Source organism: Callithrix jacchus, chromosome 6 (assembly GCF_049354715.1).
Source record: "Callithrix jacchus isolate 240 chromosome 6, calJac240_pri, whole genome shotgun sequence".
Lineage (NCBI taxonomy): Eukaryota > Metazoa > Chordata > Mammalia > Primates > Cebidae > Callithrix > Callithrix jacchus.
In genome coordinates this window covers 24,327,887-24,349,748 of record NC_133507.1, presented here as the reverse complement: position 1 = coordinate 24,349,748, position 21,862 = coordinate 24,327,887, and the positions used below count along the sequence as shown (strand labels likewise).

Below are 21,862 nucleotides of genomic sequence, written 5' to 3'. Positions count from 1 at the left end.
CCGAGAGGCGTCTTAAAATTACAAATTCTCAGGCCCTACCCCAGACCCACTGAGTCAGAATATCCAGGGCGTGGAACCTGCGGGTGGGTGCCCGTGGGCCCGGCCGCACCCAGCCTGCAGAAGCTCCACCTCTAGGAGCGCGGGGCTTGGACGAGCACCCCACGCCCCTGCCTTCGGGCAGCCAGAGCCCCCTTCTGTCCCACCTCCCGCGGCCGCGCACAGCGGCAACCCAGGCGTTCGGGGGCGCGCGCAGTCAGGGAGGGGCCGGCGGAGGCGCTAGGCCCCCGGAAGCGCCTTTCCCGGAAGGCAGGGAGGCGGTGCCGGTCTCCGGAGGCGGTCTCGGCGATGGCGGCGGCGTTCTGTCCCTAGCCTGGGGAGCCGTGCAGCTGGAGGATGGCCTCGCTCGGGCCGGCCGCAGCTGGGGAGCAGGCGCCGGGGGCTGAGGCGGAGCCGGGCCCCGCGGGGCCGCCGCCGCCGCCCTCGCCGTCCTCTCTGGGGCCCCTACTCCCCCTCCAGCGGGAACCTCTCTACAACTGGCAGGCGACCAAGGCGTCGCTGAAGGAGCGCTTCGCCTTCCTCTTCAATTCCGAGCTGCTGAGCGATGTGCGCTTCGTGCTGGGCAAGGGCCGCGGCGCCGCCACCGCCGGGGGCCCGCAGCGCATCCCCGCCCACCGGTTTGTACTGGCGGCCGGCAGCGCCGTCTTCGACGCCATGTTCAACGGCGGCATGGCCACAACATCGGCCGAGATCGAGCTGCCGGACGTGGAGCCCGCCGCCTTCCTGGCGCTGCTGAGGTGAGCGGCGGCGCGGGCCGGGATGTCCCCGGGGGTCCGGCCTGCCCGGACTACCCGATGACCTTGGGCTGGGCTCCTTTGAGCTGCCCGGGGCCTCAGTTTACTCCCGAGCCGCTGATGCTCCGGAGGGTCGAAATCGAAATCTATGAGCCAGACGGCTCAGTGGTCAACCATACATTCCTCTCTTCTCCGTCCAGCTAGCGTGCGTTTTACGGTTGAAAGGAGCTTTGCATTCCAATTGTAGATTGTCGCCCAGGCTTCAGAATTAGACAAGTGGTAAAGATAGATCAGGTGGATCCTGATTGCCCATTTGCAAAGTTTTATGTTTTCGTCTGGGGAAAGAGAGTAGTTGAAAAAGTCTTGCAGGACTGATGTTTTGGGGTTGTTGTCACACCCTCCCCCCCCCTTTTTTTTTGAGACGGGGTCTTGCCCTGTCGCCCAGGCTGGAGTACCGTGGCGCGATCATGGCTCACTGCAGCCTTGATCTCTCCGGGCTCAGGTGATCCTCCCACCTCAGCCTCCGGAGTAGCAGGGACTACAGGTACGCGCCACCCCGCCCGGCCAATTTTTTTTTATTTTTGGTCCAGTTAGGGTTTCACTATGTTGCCCAGGTTGGTCTTAGACTCCTGGGGTCAAGCGATCCGCCCACCTCACCCTCTCAAAGTTCTGGGATTACAGGCGTGAGCCACTGTGCCTGGCCACTTTTTTGTTTTTGTTTTTCATTAACGTATTAGTTGTCAAGACCCAGGAAAGTAAATACCAAAACAGGTAAGTGAGGCTTTACCTGCTCCGTGTTTCTGCACACAAGGTCACATTTGCTTATAAATGAATCCCTTCCTTGGTGTTAGAGTTTGCTTGTTGGTTATGTGAGGATAGTAGATTGACATCTGATGAATTTTATGTAATGGAAAGATGTGATTGTTTGGCATTATTAGCTTTTAATCGCAGCCCATCCTGTTAGAGAGGCTTAAGTATTGTTTTCCCCAATTTTACAAATGGGACTGAGGCCCAGAAGAGTCAAGTATCTTGCCCAGGGTAACAGCTAACTCACACTGAAGACCTTGTGTATTTCATTATACCGAGATGGTTTTAAATAGCTGCCTGAGTAGAAAGTGTTGTTATTAAAGTGGCAGAGTCTTGGGTAGTACTGAAGCAAAAACAGGCAGGTCAATGGGACAGAGTTAGATACAAAGGCTCACAGTTGAATCAGAAAGAACAACAAGAAAATAAATGTAAAGTTCACACAACTAGAAACAAAATACTAAGATTCCATTGACAAATGGATAAAGGACAGGATAGATAACTTAGAGAAAGAAAAAATACAACTAATTAACGAATGTTTAACCTGCTGGTAGTTAAGAAGTGCAAATTAAAAGAGTGACATTTTTTTCCTTCCATTAGTCCCACCAAAAAATTTAAAGGTGACATCTGAGCAGCATTTTCTGACAAAGATGATGGTAAAAACCCTTTTGGAAAATAGTTTGATGCTATAGATTTTCTTTCCACACATAAGAAAGCCTTCAAGTACTGAGAAAATGTTGCACACAAAAATATTTACAACATTATTTATAGTAGTGAGGAAGTAGCTGTAGTGAATGGTTAAACAGTGATGGGTCCACTTGCTGAAAAGTAATGCAATCACTAAATATGATAGATAGCACTTGAAATGGCACCATGATGACAACGTGAAAAGAAATGGGACAAATGAACCTAGAGACAAGGATAAAAGGAAACATACCAAAGTGCTAAGCAAAGGCATGTGGAGTGGTAAGATGAAAGTATATTTTTCTCTTCTTTTCTCTTTGTTTCTGATATTTTCTGTAATTTAGTTCAATTACATTTATAAGGGGGCAAGGACCTCAAAAGCTAGGATCCAGGTAGTTTTAATTTGAAGTTCACCAGGAGGATTGGGTATAGTTCATTTGGATTTTCTAGACTAGATGTATTTTTCAAAATGATCTGTGGGCCATCTGCATTATAATCTTCTGGGGTGCTTATGAAATGTGTAGATCCCCTCCTCATTATAGTATCATAATATATGGAGGCAAGACCTTGATAGCATTTTTAACACTCTCCCTAAGTGGTACTTATACCAGCTAAATTTGAGAACCACAAATCTAAAACTATTTGGGGGCAAATTTTTACTTTGAAAAAATATTGAGGTTACTAGGATAAGAATGTAGAGGAAAAATGCATATTTCATATTTTCGGTGAAGCTAATTAGTCCTTTCCCATCAATAGAAAATAAGGTAATTTTAGAGTGTTTGAAATGTAGGACAGTATAAATTTTTTTTTTTACATTTTTAAACTTTTTCATTTTTACATTTTTACATTTCAAGGTATTGTATTTATCCTTCAGGTTCTGTTCATTGTTCTATTTTGAAATTGATATCGGGACTGATTTCTAAACTTAGTGTTGGCTGGCTGTGTAACAACGTCGTGCTAATACATGACAAAAAGATGCCTGATAGTATTTGCTGAGTTGGAAAAGCAGGGTTGTTTGGGCATACATGTAAACATCTTGAATTAGTTAATGTTACTTACAGGCTTATGAACTTAAGTTTGAAGCCCTTAAGAAACTGCATGCTTTGAACTGCCTGACCTTTAAATGATGTTCTTCAGTTGTTTATTTGACAAATACTATATGCCTCCCTTTTGGGGTGCTTGTGAAACAGTGAGTCGCTATTGTAGGTGTTTGGGATACTGCAATAAACAAAAATTCCTTGCCCTCATGAAGCACATAAGCTAGTAAGGGGAAACTAAAGATACAGTGTCAAGTACCGATTAACGTTTTGAAGAAAAATAATGGAGTTATGAGAGAAGGAACATTCTCAGCAAGGAAGCGCATTGTTTTAGGCACTAAGGATCTCTTATTGGAGGAACACAAGAGTGAACCAACTGTGGCTTGAGCACAGTAGAGGGAAGTGGTAGGAAATGAGGTCAAAAAGAAGGCCAGGCAGGATTGTGCAGGGCTTTAGAGACTGAGAGGACTTTTTTCAGCTTGTATGTGATGGAAAGCCTTTGCAGAGTTTTGAATGGGGGTGGGAAGGTAAAGGTGGTGACAGGTGGCTCTGATCTGATTTACATTTTTTAAAAACAAACGCTTTCTGGCAGTGGTTGGAGTAAAATAGGCAGCAAGGTGATAGATGAGGAGGCTTTTGCAGTAGTCCATGTGAGAGGTGATGGTCAATTGTACCTTGTACCAGGGAAGTAGTAATGGGTATGATGAGATGTGGTCAAACTCTGGGTATATTTTTGAAGGTACAACCAAGAGGACTTCCAAGACATCCAAGTAGGGTCGTAGACAGAAATATTAATTTGGAGGTTAGGGAATAGCTTGCTGAACATATATTTGAAACTTAAGAGTGAATGGGATTTAAATTGAGAGACCAAGTGAGATTACCTAGGGAAGGAATATAGATTGTGAAGAGAGGTACAAGGATGAGCTCTGGAATCTTCCAATATGTAGAGATGTAGCCGAGAAGAAGCATAAAATGAAACTGAGAAGCAGCTGTCAGTGGAATTAAAAGAGAAAGCAAGGAGCATAGTATCCTGAAAGTCAAGTCAAAACATTTCGAGGAAGAAGTGGGGAATGTTGTCAACTATGGAAAGTGGTCAGTTATGCTAAATACTGTTGAGAGTCAGGTAAAATGAAGACATTGAATTGATGTTTAGTGTTGACAAGAGAGAAGCTATTGATAGCCCTGCCAAGAGTGACTTCAGCTGATTAGAGTAGGCTGGGGAGAAAATGGGAGGTAAGGAGCTGGAGATAGCTAGTGTAAACAATCCTCTCAGGAGTTTTGTTGCCACGGGGAACAGAGAATGACGTGATGGTTGGAAGGGGAACAGATGGGGTAAGTGTTCGTCAGGATTCTGTCCTCAGCTGTCATCCTTTCTCCCATTAACTAAAGTGAGAGCTTGATGCACTGACTCTGCCACCTGTGTCTCCAAAGCTCTACTTAGCTCCGGACCCTCACTTGCAACTGGACCATTGCAAAGGAATGTTTTATACCCAGGCAGATGGACATGTTAATAATAAAAATATCTGACATTTCATGAGTGCTTACTGTGTGCCATAAATTGTTCCTAAGCTCCTTTGTGATCTCACTTAAATTTCAGAAAAATGCTTTTGAGACAGGCATACTTCTTATCGCCCTCCAGTAGCTTTTGCCATATTAATGCTATAAATAAAGCAACCCCCTGCAAAAGCAATAATTTATTCTTGCTTATGATTCTGTGGGCCAGCTGGGAAGTGACTTAATGGCCTTAGCTCCAAATTGTAGTTTGGTTTCATTCCGTTCTACACGTTTCTCATCCATTTCAGACCATTCCTGAGAATTTTACCTGCCTCTGTCCATTTTTTTCTGCATTGCTTCAACTAGACTACTTAGACTTAACTCTCTCCATTCACCCTGTTAACACTGATCTCTCCAGTATCCGTTTATTGTCATATGATTCAGGATCTTTTAATGACTTCTTTTTTTTTTTTTTTTGAGATGGAGTTTCGCTCGTTACCCAGGCTGGAGTGCAATGGCGCGATCTCGGCTCACCACAACCTCCACCTCCTGGGTTCAGGCAATTCTCCTGCCTCAGCCTCCCAAGTAGCTGGGATTACAGGCATGTACCACCGTGCCCAGCTAATTTTTTGTATTTTTAGTAGAGACGGGGTTTCACCATGTTGACCAGGATGGTCTTGATCTCTTGACCTTGTGATCCACCCGCCTCGGCCTCCCAAAGTGCTGGGACTACATTAATGACTTCTTTTTACCTGCAAGATGAAGTTTAAACACTTTAGCAGTACATGAAACCTTTATGATTTGATCTCTCTTCCTCTCTGTCCACTCAGTATTTCAACCCTAATTACTAATGGCTTTTTTCTTGTTTTAGTGCCTGCCTTCTAAGGCCTCCTTACCTTTGTACTTCTCAGTCTTTCTGCCAGGGCTCCACACTTAATTACTACTGTTCAGATAATCTTCAGGCTTTACCTCCTCTATACAAATTCCACCCACAGGCAAAATTGCACAGTGCTCATCTAATCTCTCACAGCATGTTTTGGTTATCTGTTGCTGTAGAACAAATCACTGGACTACCTAGTGACTTAAACAACTGTTTTATTACCTTTTTTTTGAGACTGAGTTTTGTTCTTGTTGCCCAGGATGGGGTGCAATGGCACGATCTTGGCTCACCGCAACCTCCGCCTCCCTGGTTCAAGCAATTCTCCTGCCTCAGCCTCCCAAGTAGCTGGGATTACAGGCACGCACCACCATGCCCAGCTAATTTTTGTATTTTTAGTAGAGACAGGGTTTCACTATGTTGACCAGGATGGTCTCGATCGCTTGACCTCATGATCCACTGCCTTGGCCTCCCAAAGAGCCACCATGCCCAGCCTGTTTTATCATCTTTTACAGTTGTTTGGGTTGACTGGAATCACCTGGGTGGTTTGTCATCTGTGTAGCTGTAGTCAGATAGCAGCTGGGGCTGGACTCATCTGGAGGCTTGACTCAGAATCTGGGATGGCTGAGCCTTTTTCCCTTTCCTTATTAAGCCTCAGGTCCTCTTCAGGAGGCTTCTTTAGTTGGTCTCTCCAGCAAGGTAGCTTGATGTCTTGACTCATGGCTCCCAAGAACACAAAAGCAGGAGCTGCCAGGCATCCTAAAGGCGTAGGTCTGGAACTGGCATAATTCACTCAGTCACAATCTGTTGGTTAAAAGGGGCTCACACAGGGCCAACCCAGATTCATCATGGAACAAATCTATGTAAGGGCATGAATACTAGAAAGCATGACTTCTTGGGACCATCTTTAGAGATTAGTTATTAGATATGGGTGCCTAATATATACTTCTGTTATTAGGACATTACTTTTTAATCATTTTCAGTATCAGACCGTAGTCATGTGCCACATAATGGCATTTTGGTCAATAATGGACGCAAATAAGATGGTGGAGCCATAAAGATTATGATACAGTATTTTTACTGTGCATTTTCTATGTTTAGATACACAATACTCGCCATGTGTTAAAGTTGCCTGCAGTATTCAGTACAATAACATGCTGTACTGGTTTGTAGCCCAGAAGCAATAGGCTATACCACATAGCTTAGGTGCATAGTAGGCTATACCATCAAGGTTTATGTGAATACACTATGACAATTGCACGATGATAACATTGTCTAACAGTGGCTTTCTTAGACTGTATTCCCATCTTTAAGTAATGCATGACTGATTGTGTGTAAGCTTTTTATGGGCAAAGCTGTCTTACCCATATTTTTATCTCTAAGACTGTTACACTGCCTACTGTATAGTCCCTCAATAAACATTTTTGAGTAAAATGAACAGATAAATAGTGATACAAAGTTTCTTATACATGATCTTGTGATTATTCATATATAAAATCAAGTTTTCACCTTAGGCTTTTAAAATTATTTTGTTTTTTTGAGATGCAGTCTCACTGTTGTCTAGGCAAGAGTGCAGTGGCACGATCTTGTACAGTGGCTCACTGTAACCTCTGCCTCCTGGGTTCAAAAAGTTCTCCTGCTTCGGCCTCCCGAATAGCTGGGATTACAGGTATGTGCCACCATGCCCAGCTAATTTTTGTATTTTTAGTAGAGATGGGGTTTTACCCTGTTGGCCAGGCTGGTCTCAAACTCCTGACCTCAGGCGATCCACCTGCCTTGGCCTCCCAAAATACTGGGATTATAGGAGTGAGCTACCATACCTGGCTTTAAATTTTTAATTAGATTAAATGTAACCTAAGCTTTATTTATTTATTTTTGAAAACTATTAATTTTGGGGGGAAAGTAGGACTGATTTGAGGACATGTAATCATTTTTCTGTGCTCTTGTCCTTAGAGGTTGTATATGAGAGTTTAAATGGTCACTTTAAAACACAAAGAAATTCAGATCACAAGTAAACTTGAAATTTAAAAAAATAAATAAAATACAAAGAATTGTGGTAATGTCATGTTGAATCTTTATATTTTAAGAACCTTGGCTTAGTTTTCTATTTTTTAATATTATAGAAACTAATAAATATAATGTAGAGGAAATGTGTACATATGAACCAAGAGGATTCTTGGGTTTTTGTTTTGTTTTGTTTTGTTTTGAGATGGAGTCTTGCTCGGTCACCCAGGCTGGAGTACAGTGGTGTGATTTTGGCTCACTGCAACCTCTGCCTCCCGATTCAAGTCATTCTCCTGCCTCAGCCTCCTGAGTAGCTTGGTATTACAGGTACCCACCACCACACTTGGCTAATTTTTGTATTTTTAGTAGAGGCAGGGTTTCACTGTGTTGGTCAGGCTGGTCTTGAACTCCTGGCCTCATGATCCACCCACCTCTTCCTCCCAAAGTGCTGGGATTACAGGCGTGAGCCACTGTGCCTGGCCGGATTCTTGGATTTTTAAGTAATTTTTTTCAGAAATGAAAATATTTTCCGGGCGCGGTGGCTCATGCCTGTAATCCCAGCACTTTGGGAGGCCGAGGCTGGTGGATCACGAAGTCAAGAGATCAAGACCATCCTGGTTAACATGGTGAAACCCTGTCTCTACTAAAAATACAAAAAATTAGCTGGGCATGGTGGTGCATGCCTGTAATCCCAGCTACTCAGGAGGCTGAGGCAGGAGAATTGCCTGAACCCAGGAGACGGAGGTTGCGGTGAGCCGAGATGGCGCCATTGCACTCCAGCCTGGGTAACGAGCGAAACTCTGTCTCAAAAAAAAAAAAATTTTTTCCTTTCAACGTTACATAGACACCTGTACTGAATTGTGTAGTCAATTAATGTGTATTTATTTAGACTTAAACACATGCGCACAGTGTGCCTCATGCTGTATTAGCAAATAAATTAAAAATATAAGATACACAGAGATCCTTTTCTTGTTTATTGTCTAGTATTTATTTTTAATTTGCAGTGTACCAAAAAGAACTTAAAATATCTTATAAGAAACACAAGCGTAAGAAACTAGAGTCAAGAGTGAAGCTAATAGAAAAATGTATGCTGTCAAGCTGGCTACAGTCACTCAGGCCTGTAATCCCAGCACTTGGGGAGGCCAAGGCGGGAGGATTGCTTGAGACCAGTTTGAAACTAGCTTGGGAAACATAGCAAGACCCCAGCTCTACAAAAAATAAAAAAAAAAAAAATTAGCTGAGCGTAGTGGGATGTGCCTGTAGTGTTAGCTACTTCAGAGGCTGAAGCAAGAGGATCCCTTGAGGCCAGGAATTCGAGGATACAGTGAGCTATGTTCATGCTACCACCCTCCACCTGGGGGACAATGAGACCCTGTTTCAAAAACAAAATGTACGCTATAAGTAAGCAATAAACTTTAATTATCTTAGCAGCTAATGCAAAAAGGGAAACTTGGTGGACAGTAATTATTCATGGATTAAAAACAAGGCAACTGCTTAGGAGATGCACAAATCTAAGAATTAGATGAGTTTAAAAAAAAGGGATCTCCTTATGAGATCCCTTCTTATAGAAGACATGGCTGTAATGAAGTGTCTTCAATCTGTATCTTCAGATACATAGTTGTTTTTAAAAAATGTTCCTTGTTATATAAGCCAAAGGTATATTACCAAAGAATAATTTGATGAAAGCAATTTGAATAGGTGATTTCATACAAAATAATATAAAATGGCTATTCTCTCTTGTTTCTGGAGTGTACTTCCCACCATCTTTTTAGTCTTTTAGATCTAATCTCAAGCAGAAATTTCTCTACAGACCTTTTCCAGATCTCCTTAAGTCAAAGCCCACATAGATTTTCATAGAACCATATATAGGTTTGTGGCACTTGTCCTCTTCATGTATATCTACTCAAGGGCAAATGGTGATAAAGGCCTCACGTTTCTGCTCTGTTTTACAACTCTAGTAATTTTTACCTGACAAAAATAAATAAAGGCAAGCATGTAAAGACTTCTAGACTTCTACCTTGTCCTTAAAAATGTATTTATTTATATTTTTGGATTCTCACTCTTGCCCAGGCTGGAGTGCAGTGAGGCAATCTCAGCTCAAAGCAACTTCTGCCTCCCAGATTCAAGGGATTCTCCTGCCTCAACCTCCCAAATAGCTGGGATTACAGGCGTGTGCCACCACACTCAGCTAAGTTTTGTATATTTAGCAGAGATGGGGTTTCACCATGTTGGCCAGGCTAGTCTCAAACTCATAGCCTCAAATCATCTACCCACCTTGACCACCCAAAGTGCTGGGATTACATGCATGAGCCACCTCACCCGGCCTAAAACAAAAATTTCATGGATTTCTAGTTTAAGAAGGGAATTGAGGATGCTGTCAGCATTCTGTCTCTCTCAGTTAAAATGATTATTAAGAAATACAAAAAAAAAACAAAGTAAGTCTGTTACAATGAAGAGAAAAAGAGAGGTTGGAAGGGCCAACAGTGTAGAAAGGGACAAAGAAGTTGGAAGCTGGTTGATGGATGAACTAGAGTAGATGAATCTGGAGCCCAGAATCCAGAGCTTTCAAAGCTGCAGCAGAGCTGGGAGTGCCTTTCCTGGCAGAACCCCAACAAAGTTCTTGGCTAGGAGTTGGAAATAAGGAAGGCGGAAATGAGAAGGTAGTGCTAAAACGTGGAAATTAATTAAAGCCTGTGTATAGACCATCCCCTTAACCAGTTGTTGCAGACTTACTCCCCGTGACAATGGACAGGCTTTTTGAGATAAATTGAACAGACTGCCTGAGAAGAACTGAGTCTGCTGGATATGGCTTTGGGACCCCAGGGTTAAGCTCTTTACTTAATGGCCTTGAGGGGTCCCTGCCCCAAGGGCTGGCTTCCCACTCTAATGCCAGGTGCCAGTCAACAAGCCTCCCACATATGCAGAGCTCCCAGCCAATCTTTCTGTTTTGGAGAGAGTTTTATCTTGAAAACAGACCAGCTGCTTAGCATAGTGAAGTTGGAGACAGTGTTTAATCATCTGACATTTAAGGAACAGCAGAACATGAATGACAAAGACTAAGATAAACACAACAGCTGATCCTCAAGGAAACTTTAAAAACTTTGGTTAATGTCATCTTGGAGACTTCTGAAAGCTTTTGCTTCATAAAACCAGGACATCGGCTGGGCGCGGTGGCTCAAGCCTGTAATCCCAGCACTTTGGGAGGCCGAGGCGGGTGGATCACGAGGTCAACAGATCGAGACCATCTTGGTCAACATGGTGAAACCCCGTCTCTACTAAAAATTACAAAAAATTAGCTGGGCACGGTGGTGCATGCCTGTAATCCCAGCTACTCAGGAGGCTGAGGCAGGAGAATCGCCTGAACCCAGGAGGTGGAGGTTGCGGTGAGCCGAGATTGCGCCATTGCACTCTAGCCTGGGTAACAAGAGCGAAACTCCGTCTCAAAAAAAAAAAAACCAGGACATCATGCTGTGGAGAAAAAGGGAATGAATGATAAAGAAGCAAGGATTTGTAGAAATTCAAATGTGATTGCTGGGGAGAAAAATAGGAGGGCACCAGAAGATAATGGTGAGGAATCTTCCAAAATGCAGAGGGAAATAATGGTAAAAAATTGGAGACAACATACAGATAAATAGCTAATATTTACTGAGGCAAATTTTTTGTCAGGCATTATTCAAAACGCCTTGTGTTTTAGTTTATGTTAATCCTCACAACATTATAAAGTAGGTGCTGTTATTCTCATCTTTTTAGAGAAGCAGGCATCGATGATAACTTGCTGAAGTCACATGGCTAGCAAGTGGCAGAACAAACTCAAACCCAAGTAGTCTGTTTCCTCTTGGCCTTGTTGTACGGCTCTGAAAACCGTCAGAAGCTCAGAAATGATGTCTTAGGGTAAACAGTTGTTTCCTCAGCCTTGGTTTTCTTATTAAAATACAGGGAATAGCACCTTCCTTCCATGTGAAAGGATTAAATGAATTGGCATTTGTCATGTGGCAGACACTCAACAAATGGTAGCTTTCTCTCTGGTTTTATTCATTTGTCTCCCTTTGGCCATAAAGGACTATGCCTTCCTTTGTTTTTAATTCCTTGTATTTATCACAGAGTATGCTACATAATCTCAAGTGAGTATTATGAGGATGATACAGTTGACTGAGGAGTCTCTAAAAGAAGATTTCAGGGGGAAAAAGTATGTAAGAAAAATGTGATCCTGAAAAACAGCACCCTTGCCTTTGAACCTGAGATATAGGGTAGTATACCTCCACTTGAGATAGTTGTAAAGATGACTGATCAGTGCAGTGCCAGGATTTGGTTAGGGTGGGAAGTGGGGGATGTAACAGGCCAGAGTTTCATTGTGCATGGTGATTATGGCCATCGGAATAAAATGAGGAAATTGAAAGGTAGAGGGAAATTGCACTTAACTTTCCTCACTTAACCTCAGTGTAATACAAGTATTCTGAAAGAAGATAATGGGTTTTCTTTAACCCGCATTTTACAACTTCAGTCCTGGAAATACAAGTATAGTAAGTGTTCTGGGAGCTTATATACAAGGCTTCTTGGGTCTGAGTCTTCTGGGTAAATAATCTTAAAAAATTTTTTTTTCTAAAGTGTTCTTATGTCGTTAAGTATCACCAAAATGAAATAATGGTTCTTGCTGGATGCGGTGGCTCATGCCTGACATTCCAGCACTTTAGGAGGCTGAGGTGGTCCTGAGGTCAGGAGTTCAAGATCAGCCTAGCCAACAAGGTGAAACCTGGATTCTACTAAAAATACAAAAACTAGCCGGGTGTGGTGGTGCACTCCTGTAATCCCAGCTACTCGGGAGGCTAAGACAGGAGAATCACTTGTACCTGAGAGGTGGACGTTGCGCAGTGAGCTGAGATTGTGCCACTGCACTTTAGCCTGGGCAGCAGAGCGAGACTCTGTCTCAAAAAAAAAAGAAAAGAAAGAAAGAAAGGTTCTTAATGCCATACTTCTCCAGTAGTCTCAGCTATCATAAGTGGAGCTGAGACTTGAGCAGTAAGCACAAGGGTCTCTGAGGAGCCGCAGAGGGGGACCTAAAGATGATATGCACAAGCTCAAGTGTAGTTGAACAAGAAGCACCCAGGTCTTCACTGGGATTCTTCACTTTTTCTCAGTTCTTTTTTAAAAAATAAATTACTATTTATTTATTTTTGAGACAGAGTCTGGCTTTGTCACCCATGCCAGAATGCAGTGACGTGATCTTGACTCACAGCAACCTCTGCCTCCCGGGTTCACGCAATTCTCCTGTCTCAGCCTCCCAAGTAGCTGGGATTACAGGCAACTGCCACCACACTTGGCTAATTTTTGTATTTTTAGTAGAGATGGGGTTTCACCATGTTGATGAGGCTGGTCTTGAACTCCTGACCTCAAGTGATCCACTCGCCTCAGCCTCTTAAAATGTTGGGAATACAGGTGTGAACCACTGTGCTCAGCCTGTTTTTTTAAATTTTATTTTAGGCCAGGGCAGTGGCTTACGCCTGTAATGCCAACACTTTGTGAGGCCGGGGAGGGGAGGGCAGATCGCGAGGTCAGGAGATCAAGACCATCCTAGCTAACACAGTGAAACCCCGTCTCTACTAAAAATACAAAAAATTAGCCGGGCGTGGTGACTCACATCTGTAGTCCCAGCTAATTGGGAGGCCGAGGCAGATGAATCACTTGAACCAGGGAGGTAGAGGTTGTAGATTGCGCCTGGGCGACAGAGCGAGACTCCATCTCAAAAAAAATGAATAAATAAATTTTATTTTAAGTTCCGGGATACATGCGCAGGATGTGCAGGTTTGTTACATAGGTAAACATGTGCCATGGTGGTTTACTGCACCTGCCAACCTATCACCTGGACATTAAGCCCAGCATGCATTAGCTATTTATCCTGATGCTTTCCCTCCTCACCTTTTCTCAGTTCTATAAAGCTGATTTCTCTCTCAACATACCAGTTAGGAAGAGTGAAGTAGGAGGAGGGCAACATTGGGCTGCTAGATAATATTTTTAGAGAAAAATCGGACCTAAATACTACAAAGTATGTAGCAAGATGGAGTCATTTAATATATTATTAAGTTGCTTCATTCCTTCCAAGCGCCAGTACTCTAATCTGTGGTCATTATGGTAATTCTGGGATAAAAATAAGAGGTTAGAAGATGCCCAGAATAAGAAGGCACTATTATCAAGAAATCAATGAATATTTTAACATTTAGAGATGCGACTTCAGCCACCTGCAGATTTAATTAAGTGAACATCTTTTGATGAGGGAAAGATAAGTGAACCTCTGTTGTCCTAAGCAGCAGTGGGGTGCTACAAAGAACTCTGAGGGTGGCTTGGAGACAGATTTGTCTCATGATTAAGTAATAATAATCCTCAGAATTAAGAAAGAATAAAATTAGGTGATGTATGTGTACATGCCCTGTAGATTGCAAAGGTAATACAGATTTATTTTTATTTCGGTCGTTTTTTAGGAACAGGTGGTTTGTGATTACATGGATAAGCTTTTTAGTAGTGATTTCTGAGATTTGGTGCACTTGTTACCTGAGCAGTGTACACTATACCCAATGTATAGTCTTTTATCCTTCACTCCCCTCCCACCCTTCCACACCCAGCTCCAGTCTCCAGAGTCCATTATATCATTCTTATGCCTCTATGTCATGATAAAAATTTCAGATTATTTTTTGGTTTGCTCATTATATTTTAAAATATTCTCCCAGCACTTTGGGAGGCTGAGGTGGGAGAATGGCCAGGAGTTCAAGACCAGTCTGGGCAATGTGGTGAAACCTGTCTCTATAAAAAATAAAAAATTAGCCAGGTATGGTGGTGTAAACTTGTAGTCCCAGCTACTTAGGGAGCTGAGGTGGGAGGATTGCTTGAGCCAGAGAGGTTGAAGCTGCAGTGAGCCACTGCACTCCAGCCTGGAGTCGATCAAGACCCTGTGGATGGATGGATGGATGGATGGATGGATGGATGGATGGATGGATGAAAATGCAAAATAATAAAAATAAATATTCCTCAGAGATTTAACTCTGATGGATTGCTTATCTAAGACATTAATGATCATCTCTGCAAGTGTGCCAATTGCTTTCCAGATTTCTGTATTCTGATGAAGTTCAAATTGGTCCAGAAACAGTTATGACCACTCTTTATACCGCCAAGAAATATGCAGTCCCAGCCTTGGAAGCACATTGTGTGGAATTTCTCACCAAACATCTTAGGGCAGATAATGCCTTTATGCTACTTACTCAGGTAAGTAAATGTAGCTAAGGTATGTATCATTATAGTTTAAAAATTGAGTAAACTATATGTGGGTTTCTAATATTTCCTGGATAATTAATTCTAGCTTATAATTTTAAAGTATATATAATTATTTTTATAATACAAATCTGGGAAATATGTCAGATCCATAAGATTTTAGAATTGAAAAGTATAAGATTTTAGAATTGAAAAATATATTAAGGGCCATGCGTGGTGGTTCATGCCTGTAATTCCAAGACTTTGGGAGGCTGAGGCGAGTGGATCACTTGAGGTTAGGAGTTCAAGACCAGCCTGGCCAAATGCTGAAACCCCATCTCTACAAAAAGTACAAAAATTAGGTGGGCATAGTGGCACAGGCCTGTAATGCTAGCTACTCAGGAGGCTGAGGCAGAAGAATCACTTAAATCGGGGTGGGGAGGTGGACAGCCTGGGAGACAGAGCAAGACTCCATCTCAAAAAAAAAAAAAGGCATATTAGAGTTAATACAGTGCTGAATCATATAGGTGAAGAACCTAAAGCCTTATATATATAAGTGGGGTGTTGTGACTCAAAGTTAGATCGCTATTTAGGACTAGAGATGAGATTGAGATCCAGTGTTGTTTCTGCTCATGATTGAGAGTATGAAAGCATGAGATTTTATGAATGTCTTTGTTCTCAAATTTTGTTGGATCTGGAATAAAGATGGAATATTTCAAGTCCTGAGAAGTTCCAGGATTCACGATCTTTGGACCTATAATCTGGAAACTTGCTGATTCACTCCTGAAGGAGTTAAAGTTTTAGGTTTATATGAAATATTCTTTTTCTGACATTTTTAAGTTTTCACTAAGTATAGGATTCATATTGAAAATTACATATATCGTGGCTGGGCATGGTGGCCATGCCTTTAATCCCAGCACTTTGGGAGGCCGAGGCAAAACCCAGTCTCTACTAAAAATACAAAAATTAGCTGAGCATGGTGGCACATGCCTGTAATCCCAGCTACTTAGGAGACTGAGGCAGGAGAATTGTTTGAACCTGGGAGGCAGAGGTTGCAGTGAGCCGAGGTCACACCATTGCAGTCCAGCTTGGGTGATAGAGATAAACTCTGTCTTAAAAAAAGAAAAAGAGGCCGAACATGGTGGCTCATGCCTGTAATCCCAGCACTTTGGGAGGCCAAGGCAGGTGAATCACTTAAGATTGGGAATTTGAGACCAGCCTGACCAACATGGAGAAACTGTCTCTACTAAAAGTACAAAATTAGCCGGGCATGGTGGTGCATGCCTGTAATCTCAGCTACTCAGGAGGCTGAGCAAGAGAATCACTTGAACTCAGATGTGAAGGTTGCCGTGAGCTGAGATAGCGCCATGCACTCCAGCCTGGGCAACCAAGAACAAAACTCCATCTAAAACAAAAAAAGAAAAAGAAAAGTACACATATTGTAAGTGTGTAGTCTAATGAATTTTTACAAACTGAACACAACTATGGAACCTTTAACCAGCCCTTAACATGTAGTATTTATCATGTGTTAAATGTGTAATCTGAGCTTTATGCTTTGTATATAAACAGTTTTTTTCTTTTTAGACAATATTGTAATAGTCTTGTAAAAATTGTCTTTAAAATTCTGTGGTGTTAAAATATCTCATTTGATATTAGTACTGGAAATAATCATTGATGGCCCCTAGCTCAACCCTCTCATTTTACAAATGGGAGAATTAAAACCTGGGCTAGTTAATTGCCTTTCCAAACCCTCAAGGCTAGGTAGGGCCGTGGCCCAGAGCTCTTGTTTTCCAGTTCATTGTTCATTCTGTCATTTAGAAAATGTTTGGTACCTTTTAAAAACATCTTCTGTCATTAAGTATTTGTAATGACAGAAGAAAGAACATTCTAATGTCACTTCTTCCTGGACATAATTACAGAACTCCATGTATGTCAGACACCAAGCTATCCTCTTTACATATATTATGCCATTTATTTCTCATTTTGATGCTGTAATGTAGTTTAATATTATTATTATTGTTATTTTGAGAGAGTTGCACTCTGTTGCCCAGCCTGGAGTGCAGTGGTGCAGTTCAGCTCACTGCAGCCTCCACCCCACCTCCCAGGTTCAAGCGATTCTCCTGCTTCAGCCACCCAAGTAGCTGGGATTACAGGTGTGCGCCAACATGCCCGGCTAATTTTTGTATTTTTAGTAGAGACGGGTTTCACCATGTTGGCCGAGCTGGTCTTGAACTCCTGACCTCAAGTGATCCACCTGCCTCAGCCTCCCAAAGTGCTGGGATTACAGACCTGAGCCACCGTGCCCCACCTATTATCTCCTTATTCGCTTTTTAAAGATGGAAAATGGAAGCTTACAGAAGTTAACATCTTATTACACATTAGACAGCAGTGGTAAAACTAAGGACTCACCTGAAATCAACAATTGTTAAGGTTTGGTGATACTGATAATAATAGCAGAATGTACTGGGTGATAATTGTGTGCCAGGCACCTTTCTCAGCATTTTGTGTACATTAATTCATTTAATCTTTACAATAACTTTATGAGGTATAGGTTTTCAAAATAAAGATTTTCTTATCACATTTTTTTTTTTTTTAATTTTTTTGAGATGGAGTCTTGCTCTGTTGCCCAGGCTGGAGTGCAGTGGCCTCGGCTCACTGCAACTTCTGCCTCCTGTGTTCAAGCACTTCTCCTGTCTCAGCCTCCTGAGTAGCTGGCATTACAGGTGTGCGCCACCATGCCCAGCTAATTTTAGTATTTTTAGTAGAGATGGGGTTTCACCATGTTGGTGGGGCTGGTCTCGAACTCCTGACTTCATGATCTGCCCGCCTCGGCCTCCTAAGTGCTGGGATCACAGGTGTGAGCCATCGCCCCTGGCCATTATCATCATTTTAAAGTAAGGAAATTGAAGTGAAGCAACTTGACCAAAGTCATATAACTAATAAGTGGTATCTCTGCATTTTTTTATCTTTTGAATTTGTTATTAAAATCTAGTAAATAAGTTGATATTCATAAGATTCTTTATTGTCCAAGGAGTTTTAATGCATGTAGTGAGGATCATTTAACTACTTTTATTTTAAAAGCTGAGGTATAAATTCAGAAACCAATAAATAAAACTTTGGCAATTAAAATGCAGATTCTGGGCGAGATTTGGTTTGTGAGGTTCGACAAGTAGCAGTCACCATCTCTGCTTGCTGAAAAGCTGCAGAGGCCACCGAGAACCTACGCACCTGAGTCTTTTACCTTTACCCAAGAAAAGAATAAAAGAGGTCAGAGGATGACAACTGTGTCCTCAACAGCCAGGCCCCAGGAATCAGTGGCTTTTGATGACGTGGCTGTGTACTTCACTAAGAAGGAATGGGCCATCATGGTGCCTGACCAGAGAGCCTTATACAGGGATGTGATGCTGGAGAACTATGAGGCTGTGGCCTTTGTAGCAGTACCACCGACTTCTAAACCAGCTTTGGTCTCTCATCTGGAGCAAGGGAAAGAGCCCTGTTTCACCCAACCACAGGGAGTCCTAAGCAGGAGGGACTGGAGAGCAGGCTTTATAGGACACTCAGAACTGAGAAGATATACTTACTTAGCTAAAGCAATGTTATATGTAATAAAATCAAAAATTCTTCAAAATCGTCGATGCTGGGAAGACAGGAGAAAGGCTTAATTCTTGACATTTAAATACCAGTTTTCCAAGTCAGGACTTGATGTAAGAGCCACCTTAAATGATGTCAAATGCACATTTTCTTTTTCTGTAGACTACTTTCTGTAGTTAATGTTTTTCATTCATTAAAATAATTCATTTTGATGTAAAAAAAAAATGCAGATTCTGGTTCAGTAGGACCAGAATAGGGCCTGAGAGTACATTTCTAACAGACCTTAAGAGATCACCTGTGTTTCTGGACCACATTTTGAGTAGCAAGGGTAAACAGGTATCACTATGACGAAAAAAAAGAACTTTTCAGTATCTTGTTGGTCTGAGATTCCAATATTACATTTTTCACTGGTGGAGTCATATGAATTAGCCCATAAATTGTCATGTGAAACTTCTTGTTCCTGCCAAGTGAGTCATTTGAATTGAGCATGTTCATTTACTTAAGAGGGCCAATGCCAGCTTCTCTATAAAACAAAGTGCCAGTATACTGTACCAGCATGATTTATAGAGGGAAAAATACTTTTTATGAAGTGTCATCAGAGATAATGCCAAAGTCAAAGTCTGTTTTGAGAAAATTTATTTGACCATAAGAAACAGCAATAGATTCCATAGGAAACTTGATATTGCCTGTGTAATGTAAGGGGTGACAGACTTTTGCTACCTCGAATAAGATAATTTTTATAAAAAATTAAAATATGTTATTAGAATTTTACCTTATAAAAATGTACTGCTTCATACTTTAAAAATGTATAACTGTGATCCTAGACTGGGTCCTGTAATAGAAGGAAAAATGCTATCAAAACCATTAATGGGGCAAGTGACAAAACTGAAACATAGCCAGTGGATTAGATAAAGATACTGTATTACTGTTAAATTTATCGAAGTTAAATACTATGATTATGTAAAAGAATATCCTTAATCTTAGGAATTTTTTTTTTTTTTTGAGATGGAGTTTCACTCTTGTTACCCAGGCTGGAGTGCAATGGCGCGATCATGGCTCACTGCAACCTCCGCCTTCTGGGTTCAAGTAATTGTCCTGCCTCAGCCTCCCGAGTAGCTGGGACTACAGGCGTGCACCACCATGCCCAGCTAATTTTTGTATTTTTAGTAGAGACGGGGTTTCACCTTGTTGACCAGGATGATCTCTAGCTCTTGACCTCGTGATCCACCTGCCTCAGCCTCCCAAAGTGCTGGGATTATAGGCGTGAGCCACTGCGCCCAGCCTAATCAGGAATTTTAAGAGTAAAGGGCCTCTAAGTTTGGTGGCTCACACCTGTAATCCCAGCACTTGGGATGCTGAGGCGGGCGGATCACGAGGTCTAGAAATTGAGACCATCCTGGCCAGCATGGTGAAACCCCGTCTCTACTAAAAATACAAAAACTATTAGCTGGGTGTGGCAGTGTGCATCTGTAGTCCCAGCTACTCAGGAGGCTGAGGCAGGAGAATCACTTGAACCCAGCAGGCAGAGGTTACAGTGAGCTGAGATTGCACCTCTGTACTTCATCCTGGCAAGACAGCGAGACTGTGTCTCAGTTTCAGGGAGGGGAGGGGAAAGCCAAGCACAGTGGCCTATGCCTGTAATCCCAGCACTTTGGCCAGGTGGATCGCTTGAGGTCAGGAGTTCAATACCAGCCTGGCCACCACGGCGAAACCCCATCTCTACTAAAATTTAAAAAATTAGCTGGTGTGGTGACAGGCACCTGTGGTCCCAGCTACTCAAGAGGCTGAGACAGGCGAATCCCTTGATACTGAGAGGTGGAGGTTGCAGTAAGCCAAGATCATGGTACTGCACTCCAGCTTGGGTGACAGTCAGACCTTGTCGCCAAAAAAGAGAGTAAAAGGCCATGATGTATACAACGCACTCTCAGATAGTTCAGTCTCTCCTCCCAGATCGATATATATATACATATATATGGAAAAAAGGTAATAAATGAATCAAAATGTTAGATAAATAATATTTAGATAGATAAATCTGGATAAAGGGCATATAGATTTTCTTTGCACTATCCTTACAACTTTTCTCTAAGTTTAAAATTTCAAAGTATTTGTGTGTCTAAACAAAAAAGGTGCAGTTAAAAAAAAGAAGGAAAAGAAACTCCAAATGAAAAATATTGTGAGGGAAAATTGCATAAGATGGATTTATATTTACTAATACAAATGTTTTATTTAGTGCTAAAATTTATTCAAAATTTGACAAAGCAAATTATTGTAAACAGGTTCAGTGTATAATCTAGGAAGTGCATTTTCAAACATATTTGAGTATTCTATACATATTTTATATGTAAATGTTTTAAATTTAAAAGAATTTAAAGCCAGTGTGTTTAATGTTTTCTTCTCTACCTACATAAAATACAAGATAACTGTTTAGATATTTATTCGTTGTTCAGTAGTATCTGAATTCTTGAATCCTTTAAAATGAATTTTACTTTAAAACTAAATGAGTTGGCCGGGCGCGGTGGCTCACACCTGTAATCCCAGCACTTTGGGAGTCCGAGGCGGGTGGATCACGAGGTCAAGAAATTGAGACCATCCTGGTCAACATGGTGAAACCCTGTCTCTACTAAAAATACAAAAAATTAGCTGGGCATGGTGGCGCATGCCTGTAATTCCAGCTACTCAGGAGGCTGAGGCAGAATTGCCTGAACCCAGGAGGCAGAGGTTGCGGTGAGCCGAGATGGCGCCATTGCACTCCTGCCTGGGTAACAAGAGGGAAACTCCGTCTCAAAAAAAAAAAAAAAAAAAACTAAATGAGTCATCAGTCATGCCAAATAATTGGTGTCATTTGTGATATGGCGAATTAATTGGCAGTATTCTCAGAAGTTTCTGCCCAATCCAACATAAATACCTTTGGGCATTTAGTGTTTGTCCATCCTCTAAAATGTAAAGAGAACTGACCCCAGGCCAGAATGAAAGGTTAGTCGTTGGCATGCCTCTCGTCATACCTCCTTTTGTGGTGTTTTGGCTTTTTAATAATCTTGCTTGAGTTTTGACTTATACTCCGCCGTGCTTACAAATTTCTTTTTTTGAATTCTAACATACATATTCATAAAGTACATATTGTAAGCTTGATTTCTAACATCTTTAAGATGCCAAAATTAGTTCTGTTGGAATTATACAGTACATATTCTTGCTCATTATATATCCTGGCTTTTTTTGCTCTCATCACTAGGTTTGTGTGGTGCATTTATATTGGTTTGTGTAGTTGTAGATTGTTCATTCTCACTGTTGTATAATATTCCATTGTGTGAATTTATGTATTTGTTCTTGTGTTGTTAGACCTAATT

General features: G+C 41.9%; 1 protein-coding gene and 1 pseudogene across 1 annotated transcript in view; both read left to right on the top strand.

Moving 5' to 3' along the window:
- Positions 1-322: 322 nt before the first annotated feature.
- BTBD1 (BTB domain containing 1) overlaps positions 323-21,862 on the top strand; it is a 59,395-nt gene continuing 37,855 nt past the window's right edge. Inside the window, exons 1-2 of the mRNA XM_002749179.6 lie at positions 323-794; positions 14,786-14,942. Of these exons, the coding sequence (XP_002749225.1) occupies positions 394-794; positions 14,786-14,942 (558 nt within the window). The 5' untranslated portion in view covers positions 323-393. The remainder of the gene's footprint in view (positions 795-14,785; positions 14,943-21,862) is intronic.
- Positions 18,071-18,743, top strand: LOC100895638 (KRAB domain-containing protein 1 pseudogene; annotated as a pseudogene).